At 40.6% G+C, this 26814-nt stretch overlaps 1 protein-coding gene across 1 annotated transcript in view; it reads left to right on the forward strand.

Moving 5' to 3' along the window:
• Positions 1-907: 907 nt before the first annotated feature.
• HTR4 (5-hydroxytryptamine receptor 4) overlaps positions 908-26814 on the forward strand; it is a 158649-nt gene continuing 132742 nt past the window's right edge. Inside the window, exons 1-2 of the mRNA XM_024738255.1 lie at positions 908-1116; positions 24693-24765. Coding sequence (XP_024594023.1) covers positions 24740-24765 — 26 coding nt within the window. The 5' untranslated portion in view covers positions 908-1116; positions 24693-24739. The remainder of the gene's footprint in view (positions 1117-24692; positions 24766-26814) is intronic.

The following is a 26814-nucleotide window of genomic DNA, read 5'->3' on the forward strand; positions in this document are numbered from 1 at the left end:
AAGAGAAAGGCAGGAATATCAACAGAGAGAATCTCAGAAAGGGACCAGCTCAGAGGTTTCTGGCATGAATACATTGGTCAATTTAAATTTCCAGTTCACTTGGGTTGTGCTCACAATTGTAAGTTAATCATTTTTAAGATTGTCTGGAAAGATTTATTTACTTTTGCAGGTTAATTACTGTCACAGCTCCTCTGTCAGGCTTCCACGCAGACTCTGTGGTCCTGGAGGGGGTGAATTATCCTACCTATAGGACCTTTGGCCCCTCACCTGTCTCATCAAAGGAAGACTTCTTTCCTCTTCCCTTCCCCAAATGGCCTAACTCTTGAATTGTTTTGTCCCTGGAATCTGAGGCCTTGGAAAGATGTGTTGAGGAAAAATGTTTTTCATTCTTTCACAGTTCTTCACAGATATTACAACGCACTAGTGACACACAGGCAGGAGCTTTGGTAAGTCTCAACACAACTGGGAGTTCATGGTCCCCGTTTTACAGATGGGAGCAGTGGGTCTGGGCTTTCGTCTAACCACATGCTCAAGGTCACAAGTGGAAAAAGCTGGGAGAATAGGCTTCCTGCAGATGGGGGAAGCAAAACAAGTATTGGCAGGATCACTTAGGAAGACCAGTGGATTGAAACACTGACCCTGGAAAACCTGGAAGCCTTGTATCTAAGGGACTACGGATCTCACTCTGAACCCTGCTCCCAAACTAACTGTGCCCAGGCAGAGTCAGAGGCATGAGAAGGAAGTAGGCTGTAGATTTCCCTTAGCACGGACACCGCAGGCACTTTCCGTGTTCACGTTTATTATCTTTCAGTAGAGGAATGAGTACTCAGAGAGGTTAACCAAGTTGCCCAGGGTTACCAAGGAGCCAGCAGTGAGCCCAGGGCTAGCTTCCTCTGTTGGGCAGCGCTCCCCGGGGAAGGCGCCCTGCTGGCCCGCCCCGAGGGGTGAGGTCCCTCCGTCACCCCTGCGCCCACTGCCTTGCGCGCCCGGACGCGCCACAGCCACCCTCGGCGTCCCCGCAGGGGGCGGCCGCGAGGACCACGCGGGCTGGGGGCTGCTGAGCCTGAGGAGCCAGTCTCGGCCGGCGGGGAGGAGGACGATGCTCGGCCAGCCCCGGTGAGCCTGCGCTGGGGTCCCTCCGCCCGCAGACCCGGGCGGGCCCGCGCCTCGCGCTCGCCAGCCTCCCAGTGCGGGGGATGAAGCCCGCACCCGAGGGGGCGGCGGTGAGGGCGCAGGCAGCGGCTGGGAGCGCGGCGACAGAAGCTTGGCTCCGCGGCGAGAGGTGGCGGGTCCGGTCCGCCAGGGCGCCTCGCTCCCTCGCCTCAGGCGGAGGGTAAGGTGCGGCGAGGGCGCAGGGGTCACGACCCTGCGAGTCCTCGTGTTTGCGGGGACGCGGCGGGGGCGGGGCGGCGCGACGGCGACGCGCTGGGGGCTCTGGACTTATGGGACCCGGGTTTACCTCAGGGATGGGCTGCATGGCGGCTCAGGCTGTAGGTGGGCTGGCTGGTCGTGTAGGACATGCCTCCAGCGTGGGACTACTAGGGTTGGGACTAGTGCCCTACGCTTGTGTACGTAAGTACTTGTGAAACTGTGTGTTCGCTGGCTCTGTGAGGTAGTGTGTGTAAAGGGTGTGTGTGAGAGAGAGACATAACATAGGCTGTGCATATATAACCGTGTGTGTGTGTGCGTGTGTGTGTGTGTGTGTGAGAGAGAGAGAGAGAGAGAGAGAGAGACAGGGTACATGTGTGGACAGTATGGATGATCCTGGATGTGTAACGGAGTGTACTACTCTAACTCTGTGTGTGTGTGTGTGTGTGTGTGTGTGTGTGTGTGAGTGAGACAAGATATGCATACCCGGAGTGTATACCTGGCTGTGTGTGTAAGTGACCGTGAGTGTGTGGCCATGCTGTGCTGCATGAAACGTTCCCTGTGGCTGCCAGGGCTAGCTTCCTGCGGTTGTCTTTCACAGAATCCCAATCCCAATTTAAGATGCATTTCTTCTCAGCTTGCTACCCAGTGTGTGGCACTGTGCTGTTAGTTGCCTTTGGAAGAAGTGGCTGTTGATACAGGGAAGTGATGGCTGGCAGAGGTGGAGAAGTCATGGCATGAGCTTGTCTTCCTAGAAGACATTGGCTTGATTTCCCATTGGTTCATTAAAATACACAAAAAATGTTTCTTAGGGTACAGGTTTGGCATGAACCAAATGGTGGCTTTTGATGGAAGGACACTGAGGCTAGTTTGCTCTCCTGTCTTAATATTGCTGGGACGGAGTCCCCAGGTCAATAGCTGTGGGTGACCCTGGCGGTGGTGGGTGGTGTTTGCCTAGTCCCCTGTGTGAAACTTCAGCATCGGTGATGAGGGAGGAGAAGTTGCTGCGTGCTGCTGGTGAGCCCAGATGATGAAGGGAAAGGACACTGGTGATGGATGCAGTTCCCTGGAAACAAGGAAGAAGTCAGGACATAGGATGAGACTCGTGGAGCTCTGAGGAGCAGCTCTCAAGAAACGATGAGTGTGGAAAAAATTAGTATAAAGTAAAGAGGATTTGCATCATCCTCAAGTCATTTTTCTGTCTTACGTTTATTTTTTCCACGCCACCCTTACTTAGCCTACACTCACTCCTGTGTTTTGGGAAATGTCTTTGTTATTATTGTGCAGTTCTGTGGGTCATCATTTAAACTCCAGGAGAACTGTAGCGCATCAGGCTGGCAGGAGCTTCAGGGAGTGTTCGGTTCAGCACATGTTGAGCAGACAGAGGTCCTAGGGCTCAGAGGACAGTGATGCTCTTGGTTCCTCTGAGTTATCTGGGTTTCACTCCTGAAGCGGCTCCTTCTAGGGGCCACAGTGGCCTTGTAACCTCCAAACTGAATGTGTTTTCTTCCATTCGACTTCTCCCGGACCTCCCTGACACTGTTCATCCCCTCATCTCTTTCCTTAACTTCACAGACTGAAGAACAGCACCTGAAACCCAGCATAAGTACCTGCTACCCAGATCACCTCCTGACTATCCCATCTATTACTGAACCACCACCATCCTCCAAGTCACCCTGGCTGGGAACTGAAGTCACCTCTTTATTTCTCCTCTTTCTTTGTCAGTAGCCACCACAGCTTAATCAATAGGCGGGTCTTACCCATTTTTGCTCAATATCTCTTGAACCTAATTTTTTTGTTTGTTTGTTTTTTATTCCCACTTCTAGCACCTAATCAGGTGAGACCCATATTCAGGGATTTCCAGAGATAGGAACAGATGTAGACTGTGATCATTGAAAAATGCAAAATAAAGGCACATAGAGAAGTCCCTTGATATTATCAGTGAGTTATAAATAAGTTCTTTGGAAGAATCTGGACCTTCTGATGGTTGTAGTATTATGTGACCTAGATCAAGTCTCTTGGCCTTTCTAAATCTCAGTTTCTTCATCTGTGAAATGAAATGGAAGACTTCAACTAGAATCTATTTGCTAAATCATATCCAAGGTTTTTTCCAGCTCTAAAGTTATCTGATTATCATTGATGTTCTTTGTTTTAGTGAGAAAATTTTATCCTAATGTCTTATGATTACCTTCCAATATCTAACCGTCTTTTTTAAAAAAGAAATTCAGTTTGTCTTCAGGGAAAGGAATTAGGCAAAGGGAAAAGGGTGAAAATGCACTATTGACTTAGTTTTGTGGTTGAGCATTAACTGCACACATGAAGCCTTAGAGTTGGAAAGGTCTTATAGGTCACCCATTCTCACCTCCATCAAGTGCCAAAATCTTCCATACTATTGCCTTTTTGAAAATTAAAAAAAAAAATCTGTCAAGCCTTCTTAAGATAACTTCAAACAACATTGTAATTCAGGGTTTCTCAAACCTCTTGTACCATTAATGTTTTGGGCTAGATAATTTTTTGTTGTGAGGGCCTAGCTTGTCCATAGTAGTATGTTTAGCAGCATCGCTGGCACCCATTAGATGCCAGTAGCAACTCCCTGTTGTGATAACCAAAAATATCTCCAGATATTACCAGTATCTCCTTGGGGGACAAAGTACCCCCCAAACACCTGTTGAGAACGACTGTTGTAATTCAAACACAAGTCTTGGGGTCTTGAACAGACCTTACAACAAAGTATTTTAGTAGATAGATGAACTGCTGTGTTGCTTGCTGCTTTTCCACCCCCTTCCAAATTAGCCACCCTCACACGTTTACCTTCATCCCTCCTGGTTTCTCACTGCCTTGTTGCTATGTCTGGAAATGCTCAAGATGCTGCTGAAGGCTGAGGAGTGTTTTAGAGACAACATAGTAATGATCCTAATAGCTTACATTAATCCAGCCCTTATTATGTGCTAGACACAGTTCTAAATGCTTTACATGGATAATCTCATTTAATCTGCATTAAGAATCCTATAAGAGAGATACTTTATTCTCTCTGTCTTAGAGATGGGATAACTCATACTTAAGAGAGGTGGAATAATATGTCCAAGTTCATTTAGCTGTGAAGTGGTGGAGCTGGGGTTGGGTTGTGTGCTCCAGAGTCTTTGTTCTGAAACTTTGTTCCCCACGTTAAACTGCCTCTGAGAATGGGATCTTGATGTTACAGGGTAGAAATGATCTTAAACATTGTCTGTTTCAGTTGTAGAATCAAGTCTGCTTCTAGGAAGATTAGAGACTGTGAGGTTGATAGTTGTGTTCAGTTGACATATTGTGACTTCTTACCTTTTTTGTCTTCTCTCTCTTTGTAATTCAGGTTATTCAGAAATAGCTCTAAGGCATATGCAGAGTGAGAGAGGTGGTGGCAGGGTTGGTTAAATTGGGGGAGAAGGGCTCAAGGGAAAGGAAGAATGGCAGAAAGAAGCAAACAATGGATGAGACATTTCTTTTTCCATTAAATCCTCACTATTATCTAAACTTTTGATATCTCTTTTATCACCCAAACTAAAGTTGCCATATTTTTATCAATTCCCTCCTTCTGTATTCTTCTTGGCCTGCCCTTTCATTCTTCCATTCTGCTTGCTGTTTTTATACTTTGGGGCAGTAGAAAGTAGTACACATTTGGACAGAGGGAAATATAAGTGTGATATAAATAGCCACCAAACAGGCTTATCGGTGGGGCTAACCTTAAGTATAGTCAGAGTAAGAATGACTACTTTACCAATTACCATTAATATTGAAGATCCAAGGCAAGCCCTAAGAAGGTTGACTTTAAGACCCTATATCAACACACAGATTGCTGATCCCCACTCCTAGAGTTTCTGATTCAGCACTTCTGGGTTGGGGTCTGAGGATTTGCATTTCTAACCGATTCTCAGATGATGCTGATGCTGCTGGTCCAGGGACCACAATTTGAAAACCACATGGTTGAGACCTAATAACCAAATCAAGCTCACAACTCACCCACTTGAAATTTTTTAAATAAAAAGATATCTTATTTTTAAGATAACTAAATATTTGGATTTAGGAGAATCAATAAATAAAGCAAGATTGAAAGACAGTAACTGCTAGGAGCTAATTGACATCTCTCACGAAGCGTCTAAGCTTGGCCTCTCGTTTTGAATTTCAGAAAAACGTATTCTTTTTCTCAGCTGTGATACTTCTGAGTTAATAGTTATGATCTTAGATCTTTTCTTGTTCCCTCCTTCCACCTACCACTCAATTTGGGTGATAAAAGTCCTCATTAGTCACAGAATAATCCCAATAAAAAGTACATTAATATCTTGTCTACTGTCAGATAAATTCTGACCAGTCCTTCTGAGATTAAGAAATATATGTTATCTGTGCATCCAGCTTTTGCTTCCTGTTGCTTTGTACATTTTTCCCTTTCGAATCATCGGCAGCACAATGAAGAAACCCAACAGAAACTCCAGTCAAAACATTAATATGTAACTGATTAATTTTTTTAAAATTTCAATCAGAAAAGTTTCTTTTAAAACAAATTTCAAACTCAGTCAACTCCTTCCTTCTTCTTGACTGCCAGCATTGGTCTGGTTTTGCATGACCACACATCCTCCATCTAAACAAGGTGTCTCCGAGTACTTACTCAGAAAGATTTAGTTATTGTGAAACTCAGATGCAATTAAAATAATGTTTATTGGATATTTACTCTGTACTGTGGAGTTGTTACACCTAGTCTTTTTAAATTTTTCAATCAGTCACTGAGAGATGAGGGGTTTTTGTTGTTGTTGTTTAGAGATGAGGAAACCAAGGCCTGGAAATTTAAATAAACTCTTATATTATTAGAAAGCTAATTGTATTAGTAAATATATATTTTTCCTCATACATAATAAAAGCCAACTTTAGCTTGCTTAAACAGAAAGTGAAATTTATTGGAAGGATAATGGAGCTTCTCATAGATCAAGGAACTAGGCCCCAGGAAGGACAGAAACCAGGTCATCTCTGGAGAACTCAGTTGCAGGCATTCACAATCTTCTCCCCATTGCTCTTCAGTTAATATGACATATTCCCACAAGTGTGTCTCTTGGTTCAAACTCTCAAGAGAAAGGATCTGATGGCCCAAGGTCATAGCAGAAGAGTAGTTGCCATGGGCTCACGCTTGTATTGTGGTAGGTATTCCTAGTAAAAGTGGTCTAGAAGATGCTTGAATGAACATCTCCTGTTGTCACATACCTAGTTGGCAGAGACAGAATTTGAACTCAGGTTTGACTCTAAATCTGATGCATGTCTCCTACCAAAGGGATAGTTGAGAGAGAAACACATTAATTTGGCATGTAATAATGGCCATTTGCCTTTGTTTTCAAGGTCCTCCCCATGTTAACCATTCCCTGTGTAGGGTCCTGCACCTTTTGTTTGTGCATACCTCTTGGTTTCTCATACTTCTGTGACTGCATCCTGGCTCCTCCCTGTCAATCTCGTCTCTATGCCACGTGGCCTGGCTTCTCACTCTGCTTATGCATGTCATGCCTCTGGCTCACCCAGCACAGCTCTGACTCACAGATTGTACGAGCTGAAGGGATCTATCATCTTGTCCCATCTTCTACCTCTATAGTAAATAATCATTTCTAAAATATGACAAGCACTTACCATGAGCATTGCTGAGAGCTCTATATCTGATCCAACTCTTCTAACAAACCTGTTGTTGCCTTTTTGGGGGTTTATTTCCCAATATTTTATTGTAAAAAAACTACTTAAAAGTTGAAAGACTTGTATAGTGAATACCCATATACTTACCACATAGGTTCTACAATTAACATTATACTAACTTGCTCTATCATATTACTGTCTATTCACTCCTCTATCCATTCAGCAATTCATTTTTTGGATGATTTCAAAGTAAGCTGTTGTTCCTTTTTTTAAAAATTTTTAAATTTTTTATTTTTATTTTTTTAAACATCTTTATTGGAGTATAATTGCTTTACAACAGTGTGTTAGTTTCTGCTTTATAACAAAGTGAATCAGTTATACATATACATATATCCCCGTATCTCCTCCCTCTTGCGTCTCCCTCCCACCCTCCCTATCCCACCCCTCTAGGTGGTCACAAAGCACCGAGCTGATCTCCCTGTTGCTATGTGGCTGCTTTCCACTAGCTCTGTATTTTACATTTGGTAGTGTATATATGTCCATGCCACTCTCTCACTTCATCCCAGCTTACCCTTCCCCCTCCCCATGTCTTCAAGTCCATTCTCTATGTCTGCGTCTTTATTCCTATCCCTCTCCTAGGTTCTTGAGAACCTTTTTTTTACATTCCATATATATGTGTATATGTGTTAGCATACAGTATTTGCTTTTCCCTTTCTGACTTACTTCACTCTGTATAACAGACTCTAGGTCCATCCACCTCACTACAAATAACTCAATTTCAGCCTAGTTGCTCCGCGGCATGTGGGATCTTCCCAGACCAGAGCTCAAACCCGTGTCCCCTGCATTGGCAGGCATATTCTCAACCACCGCGCCCCCAGGGAAGCCCCATGACTCTTTGAATTATGATTTTCTCAGGGTATATGCCCAGTAGTAGGCATGCTGGGTCGTATGGTAGTTCTATTTTTAGTTTTTAAAGGAAGCTCCATACTGTTCTCCATCAGTTTACATTCCCACCAAAAGTGCAAGAGGGTTCCCTTTTCTCCAAATCGTCTCCAGCATTTATTGTTTGTAGATTTTTTGATGATGGCTATTCTGACCGGTGTGAGGTGGTACCTCATAGTAGTTTTGATTTGCATTTCTCTAATGATAAGTGATGTTGAGCATCTTTTTATGTATTTGTTGGTAATCTGTATGTCTTCTTTGGTCTTCTGCCCATTTTTGGATTGGGTTGTTTGTTTTTTTGATATTGAGCTGCATGAGCTGCTTGTAAATTTTAGAGATTAATCCTTTGTCAGTTACTTCATTTGCAAATACTTTCTCCCATTCTGAGGGTTGTCTTTTCAACTTGTTTATGGTTTCCTTTGCTGTGCAAAAGCTTTGAAGTTTCATTAAGTCCCATTTGTTTATTTTTGTTTTTATTTCCATTTCTTCAGGAGGTGGGTCAGAAAAGATCTTGCTGTGATTTATGTCATAGAGTATTCTGTTCTGCCTATGTTTTCCTCTAAGAGTTTTACAGTGTCTGGCCTTACATTTAGGTCTTTATTCCATTTTGAGTTTACTTTTGTGTATGGTGTTAGGGAGTGTTCTAATTTCATTCTTTTTACATGTACCTGTCCAGTTTTCCCAGCACCACTTAACTGAAGAGGCTTACAATGGAGCACCATATACTCCATTGTATATTCTTGCATCCTTTATCAAAAATAAGATGACCATAGGTGCATGGGTTTATCTCTGGGCTTTCTATTCTGGGCTTTCTATTCTGTTCCATTGATCTATATTTCTCTTTTTGTGCCAGTACCATACTGTCTTGATTACTGTAGCTTTATAATATAGTCTGAAGTCAGGGAGCCTGATTCCTCCAGCTCTGTTTTTCTTTCTCAGGATTGCTTTGGCTATTCAGGGTCTTTTGTGTTTCTATACAAACTGTGAAATTTTTTTGTTCTAGTTCTGTGAAAAATGCCATTGGTAGTTTGATGGGGATGCATTGAATCTGTAGATTGCTTTGGGTAGTATAGTCCTTTTCATAGTGTTGATTCTTCCAATCCAAGAATATGATATATCTCTCCATCTGTTTGTATCATCTCTAATTTCTTTCATCAGTGTCTTATAGTTTTCTGCATACAGGTCTTTTCTCTCAGGTAGATTTATTCCTAGGTATTTTATTCTTCTTGTTGCAGTGGTAAATGGGAGTGTTTCCATAATTTCTCTTTCAGATTTTTCATCATTAGTGTATAGGAATGCAAGAAATTTCTGTGCATTAATTTTGTGTCCTGCTACTTTACCAGATTCATTGATTAGCTCTAGTAGTTTTCTGGTAGCATCTTTAGGGTTCTCTGTGTATACTATCTTGTTATCTGCAAACAGTGACAGCTTTACTTCTTCTTTTCCAATTTGGATTCCTTTTATTTCCTTTTCTTCTCTGATTGCTGTGGTTAAAACTTCCAAAACTATGTTGAATAATAGTGGTGATAATGGGCAACCTTGTCTTGTTCCTGATCTTAGAGCAAAAGGTTTCAGTTTTTCAATATTGAGAACGATGTTGGGTGTGGGTTTGTTATATATGGCCTTTATTATGTTGAGGTAAGTTCCCTCTGTGCCTACTTTCTGGAGGGTTTTTATCATAAATGGGGTTGAATTTTGTCGAAAGCTTTTTCTGCATCTATTGAGATGATCATATGGTTTTTCTCCTTCAATTTGTTAATATGTTTTATCACATTGATTGATTTGCATATATTGAAGAAACCTTGCATTCCTGGAATAAATCCCACTTGATCATGGTGTATGATCTTTTTAGTGTGCTGTTGGATTCTGTTTGTATTTTGCTAGTATTCTGCTAATATTTTGTTGAGGATTTTTGCATCTGTGTTCATCAGTGATATTGGCCTGTAGTTTTCTTTCTTTGTGAGATCTTTGTCTGGTTTTGGTATCAGGGTGATGGTGGCCTTGTAGAATGAGTTTTGGAGTGTTCCTCCCTCTGCTGTATTTTGGATGAGTTTGAGAAGGATATGTATCAGTTCTTCTCTAAATGTTGATAGATATCACCTGTGAAGCCATCCAGTCCTGGGCTGTTTGTTGGAATATGTTTAATCACAGTTTCAATTTCAGTGCTTGTGATTGGTCTATTTTATTTCATATTTCTTCCTGGTTCAGTCTCAGAAGGTTGTGCTTTTCTAAGAATTTGTCCATTTTTTCCAGGTTTGTTCATTTTAATGGCATATGGTTGCTTTTAGTAATCTCTCATGATCCTTTGTACTTCTGCAGTGTCAGTTGTTACTTCTCCTTTTTCATTTCTAATTCTGTTTATTTGAGTCTTCTCCCTTTTTTTCTTGATGAGTCTGGCTAATGGTTTAATAATTTTGTTTATCTTCTCAAAGAACCAGCTTTTAGTTTTATTGATCTCTGCTATTGTTTCCTTCATTTCTTTTTCATTTATTTCTGATCTGATCTTTATGATTTCTTTCCTTCTGCTAACTTTGGGGGTTTTTTTTTTTCTTCTTTCTATGATTGCTTTAGGTGTAAGGTTAGGTTGTTTATTTGAGATTTTTCTTGCTTCTTGAGGTAAGATTTTATTGCTATAAACTTCCCTCTTACAACTGCTTTTGCTGCATCCATAGGTTTTGGGTCATTGTGTTTTCATTGTGATTTGTTTCTAGGTACTTTCTGATTTCCCTTTGATTTCTTCAGTGATCTCTTCGTTATTTAGTAGTGTACTGTTTAGCCTCCATGTGTTTGTATTTTTTACAGATTATTTTCTGTAATTGATATCTAGTCTCATAGCATTGTGGTCAGAAAAAAAAACTTGATATGATTTCAATTTAAGAAAATTTACCGTGGCTTGATTTGTGACCCAAGGTATGCTCTATCCTGGAGAATGTTCCATGAGCACTTGAGAAGAAAGTGTATTCTAGGGCTTCCCTGGTGGCGCAGTGGTTGATAGTCCGCCTGCCAATGCAGGGGACACGGGTTCGTGCCCTGGTCTGGGAAGATCCCACATGCCGCGGAGCGGCTACTCCCGTGAGCGATGGCCACTGAGCCTGCGCGTCCGGAGCCTGTGCTTCACAACGGGAGAGGACACAACAGTGAGAGGCCCGTGTACCGCAAAAAAAAAAAAAAAAAGTGTATTCTGTTGTTTTTGGATTGAATATCCTATAAATATCAATTAAATTCATCTTGTTTTTTGTATCATTTAAAGCTTGTGTTTCCTTATTTATTTTTATTTTGGATCATCTATTCCTTGGTGAAAGTGGGGTGTTAAAAGTCCCCTACGATTGTGTTACTGTCGATTTCCCCTTTTATAGCTGTTAGCATTTGCCTTATGAATTGAGGTGCTCCTATGTTGGCTGAATAAATGTTTACAGTTGTTATATCTTCTTCTTGGATCGATCCCTTGATCATTATGTAGTGTCCTTCTTTGTCTCTTGTAATAGTCTTTATTTTATTTTTTATTTATTTTTTTTGCAGTATGCGGGCCTCTCACTGTTGTGGCCTCTCCCATTGCAGAGCACAGGCTCCGGGCACGCAGGCTCAGTGGCCGTGGCTCATGGGCCAGGTTGGGTGGGTTTTTACATTGCTCCTTCGTCTGATGTGTGTTTCTCTTTTAATTTTGCTTAATTTATTGTGTTTGGGGTCTCCTTTTCAAAGGCTGCAGGTTCGTAGTTCCCGTTTTTTTTTGGTGTCTGCCTCCAGTGGCTAAGGTTGGTTCAGTGGGTTGTGTAGGTTTCCTGCTGTAGGGGACTGGTGCCTGTGTTCTGGTGGATGAGGCTGGATCTTGCCTTTCTGGTGGGCAGGACTATGTCCGGTGGTGTGTTTTGGGGTGTCTGTGACCTTATTATGATTTTAGGCAGCCTCTCTACTAATGGGTGGGGTTGTGTACCTGTCTTGCTAGTTGTTTGGCATAGGGTGTCCAGCACTGTAGTTTACGGGTTGTTGAGTGGAGCTTGGTCTCAGCTTTGAGATGGAGATCTCTGGGAGCTTTTGCTGTTTGATATTATGTGGGTCCAGGAGGTCTCTGGTGGACCAATGTCTTGAACTCAGCTCTCCCACCTCAGAGACACAGGCCTGACACCCGGCCAGAGCACCAAGACCCTGTCAGCTACACGGCTCAGAAGAAAAGGAGAATAAAAGAAAGAAAGAATGCAAATAAATAAAATAGAAAATTTAAATAAATTATTAGAAATAAAAAAATTAAAAAGTAATAAAAAAAAGAAAGAAAAAAGAGAGCAACCAAACCAAAAAACAAATCCACCAATGATAACAAGTGCTAAAAACTATACTAAAAAAACAAAAAGCAAAAAACAAAAAAATGGATAGACAGAACCCTAGGGCAAATGGTAAAAGCAAAGCTATATAGAGAAAATCACACAAAGAAGCACACACATGTACACGCACAAAAAGAGAAAAAGAAAAAAAATATATATATATGTCTATATATGAAAAAAAGGAAGAGAGCAACCAAATCAATAAAGAAATCTACCAATGATAATAAGCTCTAAATACTAAACTAAGATAAACATAAAACCAGAAACCAGTCAGGCACATACAGCAAACCCCAAGTCTACAGTTGCTCCCAAAGTGCACCACCTCAATTTTGGGATGTTTCGTTATCTATTCAGGTATTCCACAGATGCAGGGTACCTCAAGTTGATTGTGGAGATTTAATCCTCTGCTCCTGAGGCTGCTGGGGGAAATTTCCCTTTCTCTTCTTTGTTCGCACAGCTCCTGGGTTTCACCTTTGGATTTGCCCCTGCCTTTGCGTGTAGGTCGCCTGAGGGCATCTGTTACCTGCCCAGACAGGACGGGGTTAAAGTAGCAGCTGATTAGGGGGCTCTGGTTCACTCAGGCCAGGGGGAAGGAGGGGTACGGATGCTGGATGAGCCTCCAGCTGTAGAGGCTGGCGTGACATTGCATCAGCCTGAGGAGTGCCTTGCGTTCTCCCAGGGAAGTTGTCCCTGGATCACGGGACCCTGGCAGTGGCGGGAGTGTTTTCAATGTTGTCCCAGAGGTCTCTGAGTCTGTCCTCAATTCTTTTCATTCTTTTACTTTATTCTGCTCTGTGGTAGTTTTTTCCACTATTTTATCTTCCAGGTCACTTATCCGATCTTCTGCCTCGGTTATTCCACTCTTGATTCCATCTAGAGAATTTTTAATTTCATTTATTGTGTTGTTCATCATTGTTTGGTCTTTAGTTCTTCTAGGTCCTTGTTAAATGTTTCTTGTATATGCAGCAGCAGTCTTAGCATCCCATGCCTGTCTCTGGTGTCTGCGCTGATAGACATGGCTCGCGCCCATCTCTGGAGCTCATTTAGGTGGTGCTCTGAATCACCTCTCCTCGTGCACCCCGAAACAATGGTCTCTTGCCTGTTAGGCAGGTCCAGACTTTTTCCCGGACTACCTCCCGGTTAGCTGTGGCTCACTAGCCCCCTTCAGGCCGTGTTCACGCAGCCAACCCCAGTCCTCTCACTGGGATCTGACCTCCGAAGTCCGAGTCTCAGCTCCCAGCCCCCGCCCGCCCTGGCAGGTGAGCAGACAAGCCTCTCAGGCTGGTGAGGGCTGGTCGGCAAGTCTGATGTGTGTTTCTCTTTTAATTTTGCTTAATTTATTGTGTTTGGGGTCTCCTTTTCAAAGGCTGCAGGTTCGTAGTTACTCTCTCCACTTTGCGCTCTGCACTCCTGTTGCTGCACTGTCCTCTATGGCTCCAAAGCTTCCTCCTCCTCCCCCTCCCACCCCTGTCTCCACCAGTGAAGGGGCTTCCTAGTGTGTGGAAACTTCTCCTCCTTTACAGCTCCTTCTCTGAGGTTCAGGTCCCATCCCTATTCTTTTGTCTCTGTTTATCCTTTTTTGTTTTGCCCTACCCAGGTATGTGGGGAGTTTCTTGCCGTTTGGGAAGTCTGAGGTCTTCTGCCAGCGTTCAGTAGGTGTTCTGTAGGAGCTCTTCCTCATTTTTGATGTATTTGTGGGGAGGAAGGTGATCTCCATGTCTTACTCCTCTGCCATCTTGAAGGTCTCTCTTAAGCTGTTGTTTCTAATTCTCGTTTTTATCACTGGGAAACTGAGACCAAGACAGGTGACATGACTTGCCTAACGTCATTCCTGAGGAGGTAGTGGATTTAATGCTGTTGCTCTGACTCCCCCAAACCATTTTCTTAACCTCCAAGCAGCATTGTGTCTCCTGGAAGGGGAGAAAGAAAGACTCACTCAGGGTCACTTAGTGGCAGGGCAATGACCAGCACCCAGGTCATCTGATTCTCAAGCTCCTGAAATTTCCATTGCATTGAGCCATGATAGTCTACTTCCCACGTAGAAGCAGTGTTTCTTCTGCTTCACAAATATAGGTACTTTACAACCTACCAAATCTCTGGAAAACCTGAGTTTTGACACAGATGATTTTGCAAAACACTCTTCCTTCTCAACATTTTAAAATAATTTGTGGAAAGGATAGGCTGGGAGATTATCATTCTAAATAACTTTTTACGGTGTTCAGAGAACTTTCACATGTGTTATCTTATTTGAACTTCATGAGTTATAGCAGATATGCAAGACAGGTGGCCTGGATATCTTAAACATGTTGAACAGCTGGAGACCTTGCGCTTATGGAAGCAAAATGAGGACCTCAGTGTCACATACTGCTATGAACAAAGTTGGGCTTTCGTAAAAAAAAATTATTCTCTTTCAGGTGGCAGTAGACATTCTGTAAGTTTTGATGAGCTACATAAATATCTAATTAATAAAACTGAACTGGAAAAGTTGATCTGGATCCTTTATGGTATAACTTAATGGTTGAAAGGTCTGGGCTCTGGTGTGGCCTTGGATGACATCTTCTTTCTATGCCTCAGTTTCCTTGTCTGTGAAATGGTATAATTGTAGTACTCCTTTGTAGCATGATGTGAAGATGAAATGAGGCAATGCATGTGAAGAATTTGATACTTAGTATGTGTTAAACAAATATCAGTTATAGAAACATGTCATTACTCCTCTCCTCCTTCTTCCCCAGGAGTCTTCTCTTCTGTGTTAAGTGGGCCCCTTTAAAATCTATGGTTTGGTTTTATATTTTCCAAGAGGTTTTTTGGGGAACTATTGGTAGGAAACTGTGGGCAGCAGCCTTTTGGGAGGTAACATCTTATTAGTCCAGTAAAGATGCAGCTTCTGCCCAAGAATTTACATCTAAGCTCTAAATAGCACACGTCCTTTGAGATTGCACTGGCGTCCTTAATTGTATATGATAATCAGCACGTGATATCTGAAGTAGAGAGTTCTGTATGCACTGTTTTCTACTCCAGGAGGTTCAGGAGAAATAGAAAAGAGTGAGGACAGAAGAGGTATATATGCTGGCGGAGACTTTTCTTTTGGCATGCATAGCAAATACTGTAATCCTGGTCTCTCAGCTGATGAGGCATTTAAACGGATACAGGAAAACAATTAAAGAGGATTTCAGAAGGGCGTGCTCACCTGGTGGATTGCAGTCCAGCCTTGATGTGTTTTCCAAACTGCTGTCCATGAATCATCTGCACCAGAATCACTGAGACATTTGTTAAAATGCAGATTCCTGGACCTGGTGATTCAGATATTCTTTGAGTGAGGCGCCTGAATCTGCAGTTTTGCAAGTGATTTTTAGGTATTCGAATGTTTGAGAACCACTACTGTCAGCAGCATAATTCTGCGAGATACAAAACACTAATTTGGAAGCTTAATTTAGATGGAATGCAGATTTTGGCTTGACCTGCTCCCAGTTCCAGGCCTCTGAAATCGGTGGTGACAAAACCCTTTGGGTATTTTCAGGTTCAGCTTTCAGCTTTCAGGAGCCTATTCTGTAGAGAAGAAGAAGAATTTCTGTAACCACATCCCAAAGTAGGGGAGATCAGCCCCCAGGTGCCTAGCTGCCTTTGTGGAGAAGTAGAGTATGAAACATATAGACTCCAATGACTGAGGCACTGCCAAACTGGAGACCACCTTGATACGATAGCTGGCTAACATTATATTGTGAACTTTCTGGGCACCTGCTTTGTAAGTATTCATTTTCATTTATTTTTTGCAGTAACCTTGTAATATTGGTATTATGCTTACCCCTGTTATACAGATGAGGCCACTGAGGCTAAGAAAAGTAAGTAATTTGTCCAAGGGCATACTGGTAATTGATGCCTTGAATCAGGGGCTGGCAAACTATCTGATTGACTGCCTGTTTTTGACTGGCCTGCGAGCTCAGAATGGTTTTTACATTTTGTAATTGTTGAAAAAAATCTAAAGAAGTATACTATTTTGTGACAAGTGAAAATTATATGAGATTCAAATTCAGTGTCCACAAATAAATTTTATTGGAAAACAGTCATGCTCATTCATTTATGTATTGTCTATGGCTGTTTTCATACTATAACACCAGAGTTGAGTAGCTGTGATAATGATCTGATGCTTGAAAAAGCCTAAAACATTTGCTAAATGGCCCTTTACAGAAAACAAAAAAACAAAAAAACAACTGCCAATCTCTGCTTTAAACCACTATGCTAGCATTTCCCAAACTTCAGTCATTTGAGTATTACCCTTGTGATTCTTGCCACCTTCTCATGCAAGTATCTGGAGCATTATCTACATAGCACTTTTCTTTAGATCAATTAGTTTTCCTTAAATAAATTTATTTTACAGAGAAAGAAAATTATAAGTGGAAACCAGTACCAATTGCAAGAAATGGAAGGTAACTGTAAAAAACAAATGCAAAAACCACAATGTATCAGATTTCAGTTAAATAGTTGGAGCAGATACTATCAACTGTTCCTCCCATTTTCCCCACAGATCCCCTTACCATTTCTGTGTATGCCATCCTGACTTCCAATGATGAACCAACATAATTTTTGGAGGGCTGCCCTCAGTCTGCTGAAATCAACCTTTCTCACAAGCAGAATGAACTGGAGATGCCTGGGAATCCATGTCCCCCTGTGGACAGCTCTTAAGCAATACATAATGGCTGTGGGAGTATCAGTACCCCAGTTCCCTCCCCATTTGTCCAGGATAATTCTGAGGCATACGTTTTACACTGTTTCCCAGAAGTTCCCTGTGGGATTAAGCTTCAGTGTCTTATAAGCTGCCTTTCATCCTCTTTCCTGTATCATTACTTCCCTGCCAGTGTACCTGCACCTGCCAAATCAACTATGTGCATCTATTTAATCCTCACCACAAGATCTGCTTCTTAGGGGGACCCCAGTAAGACAGTAGTGTTTCTAACAAAAGACTGTGAACCTTGGACCTGTTTTTTATTATAAAAGAGAGATTACCAAATATCAGGAAGGACTCGAAGATAAGCTAACACTTATAAGAATCCTTTTCTTCAGTGTAAACAGCAGTGATTAAAAAAGAAAATGAATAAACACATTTTTTTACCATACGATCCAATGGTACTTCTATCCATCTATTGCCTAATATCATGTGCTTTCTCCAGGAGACATGAGAAAACATGGGGAGATCTATGTTTCACCTTAAGGAGTCATCCCAAGAACAGCAGCATCAGCAATACCTGGGCATTTGTTAGAAATGCAAATTTTTCATTCTAAACTTACTGAATCAGAAACTTGGGGGTAGGACTCAGCCATTGTGTTTTAACAAGCCTCCAGGTGATTCTCATGCATGCTTAAACTTGAGAACCACTGCTCTACAGTAAACAGTCTCTTATTTAGTTCTGCTCTTGCTGCATTCCTGGATTTCATCAGAATTCAGAATCATCCAAGACTTGCTTCGTCCCCTCAAACGTGACTGACGGATGGTTTTCTGGCTTCTGTTTGAGCCTCCCACTGAGGTGGACCTTGTTACTTGCCAAGGCACACAGGTCAACAATTGGACAGCTCTGATGTCAGATGATTTACCTCATAAAGCGGTTCAAACTTCTCTTGAGACTCCCACCATCTCCCCTTTGGCAACACAAAGACAAGGCTAATTGCTTCTCTAACTATCAAGTTGAACTTTCATATCATGTCATGCCATTCATTCAAAAATACTGATCGCGTACTGTGTCTCTTTCCATGTAGAACCTGTGGCCATATTGGGAGTGGGACATTAATCAAGTGTTCAGAAAAGTAAATATATAAATAAATGACTTGAATCTTCTTTTTTTCTTCAGGAAATATCCAGACCCACATTTAATTGGATCTGATTTCCTGTAACCTCACAGTCCTCATTACGTTATTTGGGGGTGGTGGGGGATCTATGCCTTAAAAAAATATGATTTCTAGAAATGCTCTAGATATACTCCATTCAGTTCTACCTGAAACGGAAGTTCATATTCCTCCTTTACATTTCCTGTAATCCATTTTTTCCCCAGAGGTAGAATGGGTATGCCTCTTAAATATTCTTTCATTGGTTAAGGGCTGTTTTCAATATCAGTTTTTTAATAAAGGGACTATAACTGAGAAATGTTTTCTTACCTAGAAAGAATATTCTTAATTATTTTGAAAACAATTAAAAGCCATTTTGCATGCTCATTGTATATATTAGCATGGTGGTCCCTTAAGTGTAACTGAGTTGGCATCTGTTTGGATTTTCAGTTATGGAAATGAAACAGCTAGAAGGTTTTTATTTAGACTAAATCTTTCTAGATGACTTAGCACAAATGGCATTTTGACTACCAGCCCTAGAAAGAGACACTTGCAATGAAGATCCAGCTCCTGGAATACAGACTCTTTTTTTTTCATGGTTTATATGCATTTGCACTGGTGAACTACCATCACTTACATGTCTCGATAAACAAATAATGTAAATTTTTTCAGGACTAATTTACAGAGAGAAATTCTTTTAGAGGGTATGATCAGCTGATTGAAGTAAAAAAAAAAAAAATGGTGAAATAACATCCTATAAATTCCAAATATTTTCCAGAAAACAAAGTCATAGTAAATAGCTAAGAAGAGGGCTCTTTTTCTTCCATTTAGTGAGAATTTGCACAGTTGCAGTTTTTCAGATGATCCAAGAGTTTTTATCACAGTGAAGGTTACTAGGAAATCATGATCACCATGGGATGCAGAAGACTTTGGGGGAATGCTTGTGTGTTTGATCCTGGTGAGACTGGCTGTTTTGGTACATATGGCTGGTAGTGAGTTAGGGTAATGAGGTGATGAGGCCAACAACAGGCATTTGACAGCTAACTCGTAGCGAATATCTGGCTTTAGTTAATTGTGCATTACATTGCTCTTCTTTTAGTCCCACCTGTTCCGAAATGTCTGTGATCATGCTCAGGAGATGGGCCCTGTTTGGGACAGTCTATGTGAATTGATCATACATTTTTCTAATTTGGAAAATCATTCAAAACACTTGGTCTTTTGCTGGGGATTTGAGCAGAACTAACACAGACTATCACGGTCCTACAGTTTTAGCATTGGAAGAAACCTTATCAGTCACCAGAATCACATTTCTTGTTTAGACATCCTTAAATAATTACCCACAAGCTGCCTAAATGCCTCTAATGACAAGCAACTCACCTTTTCAAAATTTCCTTTAACTTCCAAGAAGTTCTGATTCCTTGAAATTTCTCCCTTTGTTCACCCTGTCCAGTACTCTCTGGCCTAGTTGATTCTACAGTTGGGACAGTTGAGACCTAGACTGATGAACAGACTTGCTTAAGAATAGGAACAGTGAGTGAGTTAGTTAGCGGGTCAAGCTGAGTGACTCCTGGTCCAGTGTTCCTTCCATTGTGCCAAGCTCCCACCCTCAATTTGGCAATTAAGATAAATAATGTTTTACTTATTCCTGACACTTGTCCAAAACAAAGGTATTGGAATATGCCCTTTGATGTAGAAATTTAACCCATGTAGGCATACTCTATAAAGAAACGTGGTCAATCCATGCACAGTTATGCATGAATATCCGCCCATGTGGCCAAAACCAAAGTGCAGCAAAGCAAACTGAGGTTATGACATAGCTCCAGGTTGGCAGGTGTTGGCACTATACCAAACTACATCAATGTTTCACTCAAATAGGTGGGGACTATTTACAGGTGAGCCCTGTGCTCACACTTCTCATAATAGAGATGCAACTACACACCTTCTGTTAACCATTAACAGCTGCTCCACAGCAATCTTTCAGAGTATTCTGAGTAAAAGAACAAGGGTAAAGATGGGGTGTGCTTACCTTCGGGGTTTGCCCTTTAGTTTTTTAAAATTTGTAAGCCAGAAAACTAAGGGTTGGAATCAGCATTTGGTGGCATAAAGAATTTCACCTCTTCCTCCTCCTTCTCCTCCCGTTCTGAGGAAAGATCAGTCTCAATGTATCCAACAAGGAAAAGAAGCTCCAAGGAATCTGATGGAGTTGTATGTTGCTGTAGCTTTACTTTTGTGACAGATAAAGTGTTTTGAGTAATTAGTGACCTGATGTCCTATTGCTGAGATAATACTGAGACCTTCATTTGTACCTCACATGGTAGAAGGGTTTATTTGGCTCCCTCTTCCACCCCTTTCCCAGGACTTGCTGTGCTTTTTTTCTGATTATGATGATCTAGGAGTGTTTCTCTGAAGGAGATAAGGATACAGCATGACTATCATTAAAACACACACATACACACACATGCACGTGTACCATATGCACACGAGGTCTAATTGAATTTCAAATTAAAACTTTTAGAAGGGATATTATGTAGCTTATATCTGAGCATGGGAGATGCTCTCAGTTGATTGTACTTTTAATTAACTGGGTAGTATTTTGTTAAGGAGTCAGAAATATAAGAATGCACCATAAAAGCATGGTTCCTTGCACACACCTGTCACTCTGAGCGGCCTTCCCAGCAAGTGGTGTCCCTATAATCACAGCTCAGATTAGATATCCCTGGTGAGCACGGCAGAAAATAGTGGACTATAATCGATGAATCAATTAAGGATAAGTACTAATCACCAGCTTCTCTTTTGTTACTCTTCCTTTATCTCTAACAAAATGCATGTTCTCACTGGCTTGTTAAATGGCAGTCATTTTAAATTTGCTCATTGAGTTTCCATGATCAAAATATAACAATGTACATTGCTATGAATATATGATTTTCCCCATGTTGTAACATTTTCAAATGCAGTTTCAATGAATGAACTTTAGCTAGCTTTTAACTGTTTTCCTTACTTCCAGCTTTTCTTCCTTCTCATCTGTATACAAATACAATGTGGATTTTCTTGTATATAACTAAGGATTTTTTTCTTTGTTTCAAATAATGGTTGGAACCCAACTCAGATTGGCTTACAGAGGAAAAAAGAGAATTTTTGGACTCAATATAATTGGGAAATTTAAGTATAAAACTGTCTTAAGACACTGCTAGACCTTAAGCCTCAAATTATCTCATCAAGGCTCGGCATTCTCAGTGTTGCAACTCTGTTTTCCTTTGGATGTTAGCTTCGTTCTCAGAAAAGCTCTCCCCACAAAGTGGCACTGATGACCACCAGCAGCTTTAAATTGAAAGTCTATCAGTTTAGCTACAGCAGGGGAAAGACAGGCTCTTTCTAGCAAAAATCCCAGGGCTGGCTTTACAGTCTAGCTGGTGAGTTAATGAATCCTTGTGGCTAGAGAATGGACTATTCTGATTGGCCAGTCCTGGTCATGTGCTCATCAGTGGGATTGAGGCAGGGGAGGCATTCCACAAAGGAAAATCAAGACACTGTTCTCAGAGAAAGAGGAAATAAATGGTCAGCAGAAAATTAAAGCAAATATTCACTTTCATGAGGAGTTTCCCTTGTTAACAGTGGGAGGAAGTGTGATAGGATGACAAAAGCTATGCAAGATAAAGCTTGAGTTTCAGAATTCACAACCCTGGATTGAATTCTCAGTTCGGTTAAGTGCTAGCTGTGTGACTTTGGCAAGTCAGTTAACCTCTTTGACCCTTAGTCTCTTCATCTAACAATAGACATAAAGTCTCAGAGGTTGGAGGAGAACGAAAAGGACAGTATTTGGCACTTGTTAATACTTAGTAAAGAGTAAATAAATAAGATGAACTGGTTTTTGATACTTTTAAAAATTACAATATTTATTCTGGAGTGGTTCATATACTACCTCCCAGAGGGAAAGTCACAAGCTCTCAAACCTCAGTTTCCTCATTTGCAAAACGAATTAACTACTTAGTTGACTCAAGAAATATCTATGAAGAGAATACTTTAGGCATTTTTCTAGGCACTGAGGTTATAATAGTGATCAAGATATAACTATGCCCTGTTGAAACTTATATTTTAGTAAGGGAGATAGATCACTACTAAAGAAGCAATGGTGTATATATAAGGTGTGTACTAAGAAGAAAAACATAGAGTGGATACAGAGGATGGAAACTTTCAGAAAATGAGGTCTGAAATTTTATTTAGATGGTCAGGGAAGTGACAGCCTTATTTCCTGTGTCCCTAAGGAAGTAAGGGAGTGATCTACATGGTAGCATTCCAGGGAGAGGAAACAAGTGAAAAGGCTCTGAGGTGAGAGCCTACTGTGATGGTCAAGGAAAGACACAAAACCAAAGAGTTCAGAGGTGGTGAGGGGGTGGGGCATGGCTAACGTTGAGTTGCAGAGGAGCTGGGACCAGATCATGATAAGGAGTTTGGATTTTATTTTAAGCATGACAGAAAGCCACTAGAATTTTATATAGGCAAGAAATGATCTGACTTCCATTTAAAAAATATTCTGGCTACCATGGGGAGAAGAGATGATAGTGGAGCTAGCAGGAGACCAGTTAGGAAAGTTAGGAGAGTAGTTAGGACACCAGTTGGGAAAGGAGATGGTGGCTTGGACTAGTGCTGGTTTTGGAGGTAATGAAAGTAAGTCAGATTGAGGAATCATTTTCAAAGCAGAGGGAGTGAGTTTGCTGATAGTTTGATTGTAGGGTGTGAAAAAATGTGTTTTATCTGTGCAACTGGATAAATAGTGGAGCCATTTACTGAGATGGAGAATACTAGGGGAGGAGTAGGTTTTTGTGCTGGAGTGGGAAGTGAAGGGTTTAGTTTGAAATGCTTTTTAATCATACAAGTTGAGATGTCAGGTAGGTGATATGAGTGTGGGAAAGGCCTAGACTTTATAACTTTGGAAATCTCTAGTGAACAGACTGTCTTTTAAGCCATGGGAATGGATGTTAATCTGTTATTTTTTGCTCTTTCCAGAAACATAGGTTATTTATACGATCTGCATTAGGACACTAGCTAGTGAAGATAGGTAACTGTATTGTTATGATTAAAATAGTATGAGTATTTTCAGTTTTTTTAACCGTTTTTGAGGGTGGGTAATCGTACCCCTTTGAGAATCTAGTAAACTCTTGATCATCATCTGCCTAGAAGAAAAATAGATGTGCACACACATCACCTCACTTCAGGAATGATTTTAGATAGAGGCGTACAAAGGATGGAACCCTGCCACTTCAGTAGTTAGGGCTTTGTACTTACGTACTTCAAATAAAAGATTATTCCAGATTCAAAATGTAGAAGAGATAGAAGTAGACAGAAGTGCTTTGCTTGAGGTCAGAGTAGGGGATTGAGTCCTGTAGGCTGAGCCTTCCTCATACCTGTCACAAACCCAGAAATGCCCTTGGGAGCCCTTGTTAATCTTAGAGGCTTTAAAGAATAAACTTTGAAAAACACAGAGAAATCCATGTCCTTTCCAGCTCTGGTGGCCTGCCATTCTTTTCCTGGCTGCCAGGCATATATGTTTGGTTCACTCTGACCAAGGAATCCAAGGGCCCAGGCTGAGTTTCATGGTTTTGTTATGTAGATAAACAGATTTACAGTTTCTTCCCTGTAAAATTTTATTGGAAAACCAGCAGATGGAATTATAGAATGTCAGAGCTAGAAGTAAACCCAGAGATCATCTCTTCCAATCCCTTCTGTTTATTGAGAAGTAGAGGATGAAGTTAGAAGGAGAAAGCGTTTTGCTTAGGGTAACCCCAAAAGAAACAGACTGAGATCCACCCCTACATTCTCTGATTCACCATGTTTTAGAGCAAATGTGGTGAAAAATATAGGAATTCTTCTGAAAACTGAAACTACACAGCCAGTTCAGAGAGCTGACTTGGTGGAGATCAGTGAGTGTCCATCCGTTAAAGGGTGTAAGGTCTTCTGAGGGTCTATGCTAGAGGAACTTACAGTAGTTTGAAAGTTGATTCCTCTTCAATTGTGAGTTCTTAGCCTGGGGTTCATGGAGGAGCCTCAAGGAATTACGGGCTCCCCAGAAAGTGTGTATGTATGTACATGCACATCTATTTTTTTTTTTTTCTAGGAAGAGGGTTCTCAGGAGTTTACTAGGTTCTCAAAGAGATTTATCCATCCTCAAAAAGGGTTTTTTAAAAAAACAATCTGAAAAATCCTCATAGGAAACAAGATGGCTGACCATTTTAGGCAGTGTACTATTTTAATAATAACAATGCAGTTACCTGTTTTCACCAACTAGTGTCCTAATGCAGATCATATAAACAAGCTATGTATCTGGGAAGAGCAAAAAACAACAGATTAAACATGGAGTAAAAAGAAATACTTCTACGTTTTAATCTCTAAGAGATTAGTCAAATGTAAAGAAACTTTTTGCAGTACTCAGCTGTGCCATACCTCAGTATGCCAATAGCTTTTTGCTGTAGTGTTGTTTATTTAAATACTTTTCTGACACACTACAAAAGTCCTAATAATTAGGAAGCAATGATTATTTGGCATTTTTTCCCTTCATGACTTTTATTTTCCTACATAGCTTTCTTGTCTAATCTCTTTTTTATTTCCCCATTATAGTACCCTGTGCACACTGAAATCCAACTCACCCATGCCTATTTCCTGTAATGGACGAACTTGATGCTAATGTGAGGTATGTTACATTTCTGTATATATTGTGCTGTAAATTGCGGTCATTTGAACTCTAAGGTCTCTGAAAAGTCTGTTGTCGTAGAGTTACAAAGCTAATAGATGTGGATTTTCTTCAATATTTCATATATAATCGTGAGTGTGGTACTGTTTGATTATTAATGTTTTTTCATTTCTGCTTAAATGATAAATATAATACGGCTATAAATGATTCCAGATGCCTATACTAAAAGTCTGCATTACGGGAGATGCTCCTCCATGAAAATAGATATTCATCTCTGTAATAGGAAGAAAGAAGATGTATTTAAATGGGGGTAAAAATAGCTTAAGAATATTTTTCTGTACATCTAAACTTTAGATATGCATTTAAATAGCTTTTTGTGACAAGTGCTAGTTTGCCAGTTCTTTTATCAACCAGGTCATTAGATTATGTGACATGATGGTTGCATGGTATAGTTACATAAAGCTAAATGATTTTTGTTTTGTTTTTCTGTAATTTCCTGCAACCCTTGGAGATCAAATAATAGGATGGCTTCTAGGGATTTTTTTTTTTTTCTTTAAAGGCTTGCTGCATTTTATTCGGTACAACCAAATATTGTGGAGAAAATTGTATTCAATAAGGTTTAAATGTTATGAATTGGCATTTGAGGCTGAAGATATCATCGATATCAATAGCTGGAAGACATGCTCAAAAAATACATTCTTGGTGCAATCACAGGAGCAGTTTTTCTTTCATTTGAGATCTGTAGGAAAGCACATTTCAGGTATAGGTCAGGGGCACTATGCCTCTGTGTTTGATGTAGGAGAACGCTGTGACAAAATGGAGCTGTCAAATATCTTGACGGAAACTCACACAGAAACTCTAGTGTAATGTGACTGGAGCTGCAAAGATGTACTGTCACCCCAATGCAGGGGTTCCTTAAAGATAGAATACGTCTCATGAATAATCCCTGGCACATGGTGGGTACTTAATAAAGAGTTATTGATCAGCCAGTAATTGAGTTACATATATTTCAAATAGGGTGATGTTCTAGTACACTTAGGTATGCACAGAGAGTCTATATTCAGCAGTAAAACATTTTACACTCCCAATGGAAGCATCGTGGACTTTGATATTTACCAAACACACTGACTTGGTGCAGTCTTAGGACTTTAACAGAGATTTTTAGGCTAGTACCACATACTTAATTTTCCTCTGAAAATTTGTGGCATTATTTGCACAGAGAAAGCATAGTGGAATCTAGAGAGTCTCCATTTTATTTTTATTAATTAAAAGGCCGAAGTGAGCAGTGTCAATGGTGATGTTTATCAAATTATTTTAAGTTTCAGACATTGTATTAAACTGGATCAGTTGGTTAAAATCAGTACTTCTTTTTGGATGATTCAGATAGTATGATCCCTAACATTTCCAGCTTTTCAACATTTATTTATAGCAGCATTGGATTCTAATAGCAGAATACAATTCAATTAAATGAACATTAGCCATTCTCCTGGGTGCTGTAGATCTGCAATGCAGGATACAAGATGATATCACCCCTCCGAATCTTGTCTCTGGACTATCCTCTCTGTTTGATTTCTAACCTGATCCCATCAACATATGCTCATCCTCACCTACTCCCCATCTCTACCCACAATGTTAGTAACATGCAAGTGCCACAGACTTTCCAGCCATTTCCTTCTCAGTCCACCCTCTGGGTGTCCCTATATAGTAAAGGACCTTTATTTACCAAATTGTGATGCATGGATCAATAGTAGTGCATGATGATTTTAGGTGGTACATGAATATCTGTTTTATTTTTTTAAAAATATTTATTTTAAGGTAACCTTATGGTGGTAATACTATTTTGCCACTGATAGTAGTGAAATAGAGTTTTCTTTTAAAATACATTTACTTAAAATTTGAAAGTAAGTTTTACTTAAAGAAAAGAATTATTAGCAGTGTTTTTTCATTATTATTATTGGCCATTTTGGTTTTTTGTTGCTGCACGCGGGCTTTCTCTAGTTGTGACGAGCGGGGGCTACTTTTTTTTTTTTTTTTTTTTTTTTTTTTGGG

Source organism: Neophocaena asiaeorientalis, unplaced genomic scaffold (assembly GCF_003031525.2).
Source record: "Neophocaena asiaeorientalis asiaeorientalis breed wild unplaced genomic scaffold, Neophocaena_asiaeorientalis_V1.1 scaffold404, whole genome shotgun sequence".
Taxonomy (NCBI): domain Eukaryota; kingdom Metazoa; phylum Chordata; class Mammalia; order Artiodactyla; family Phocoenidae; genus Neophocaena; species Neophocaena asiaeorientalis.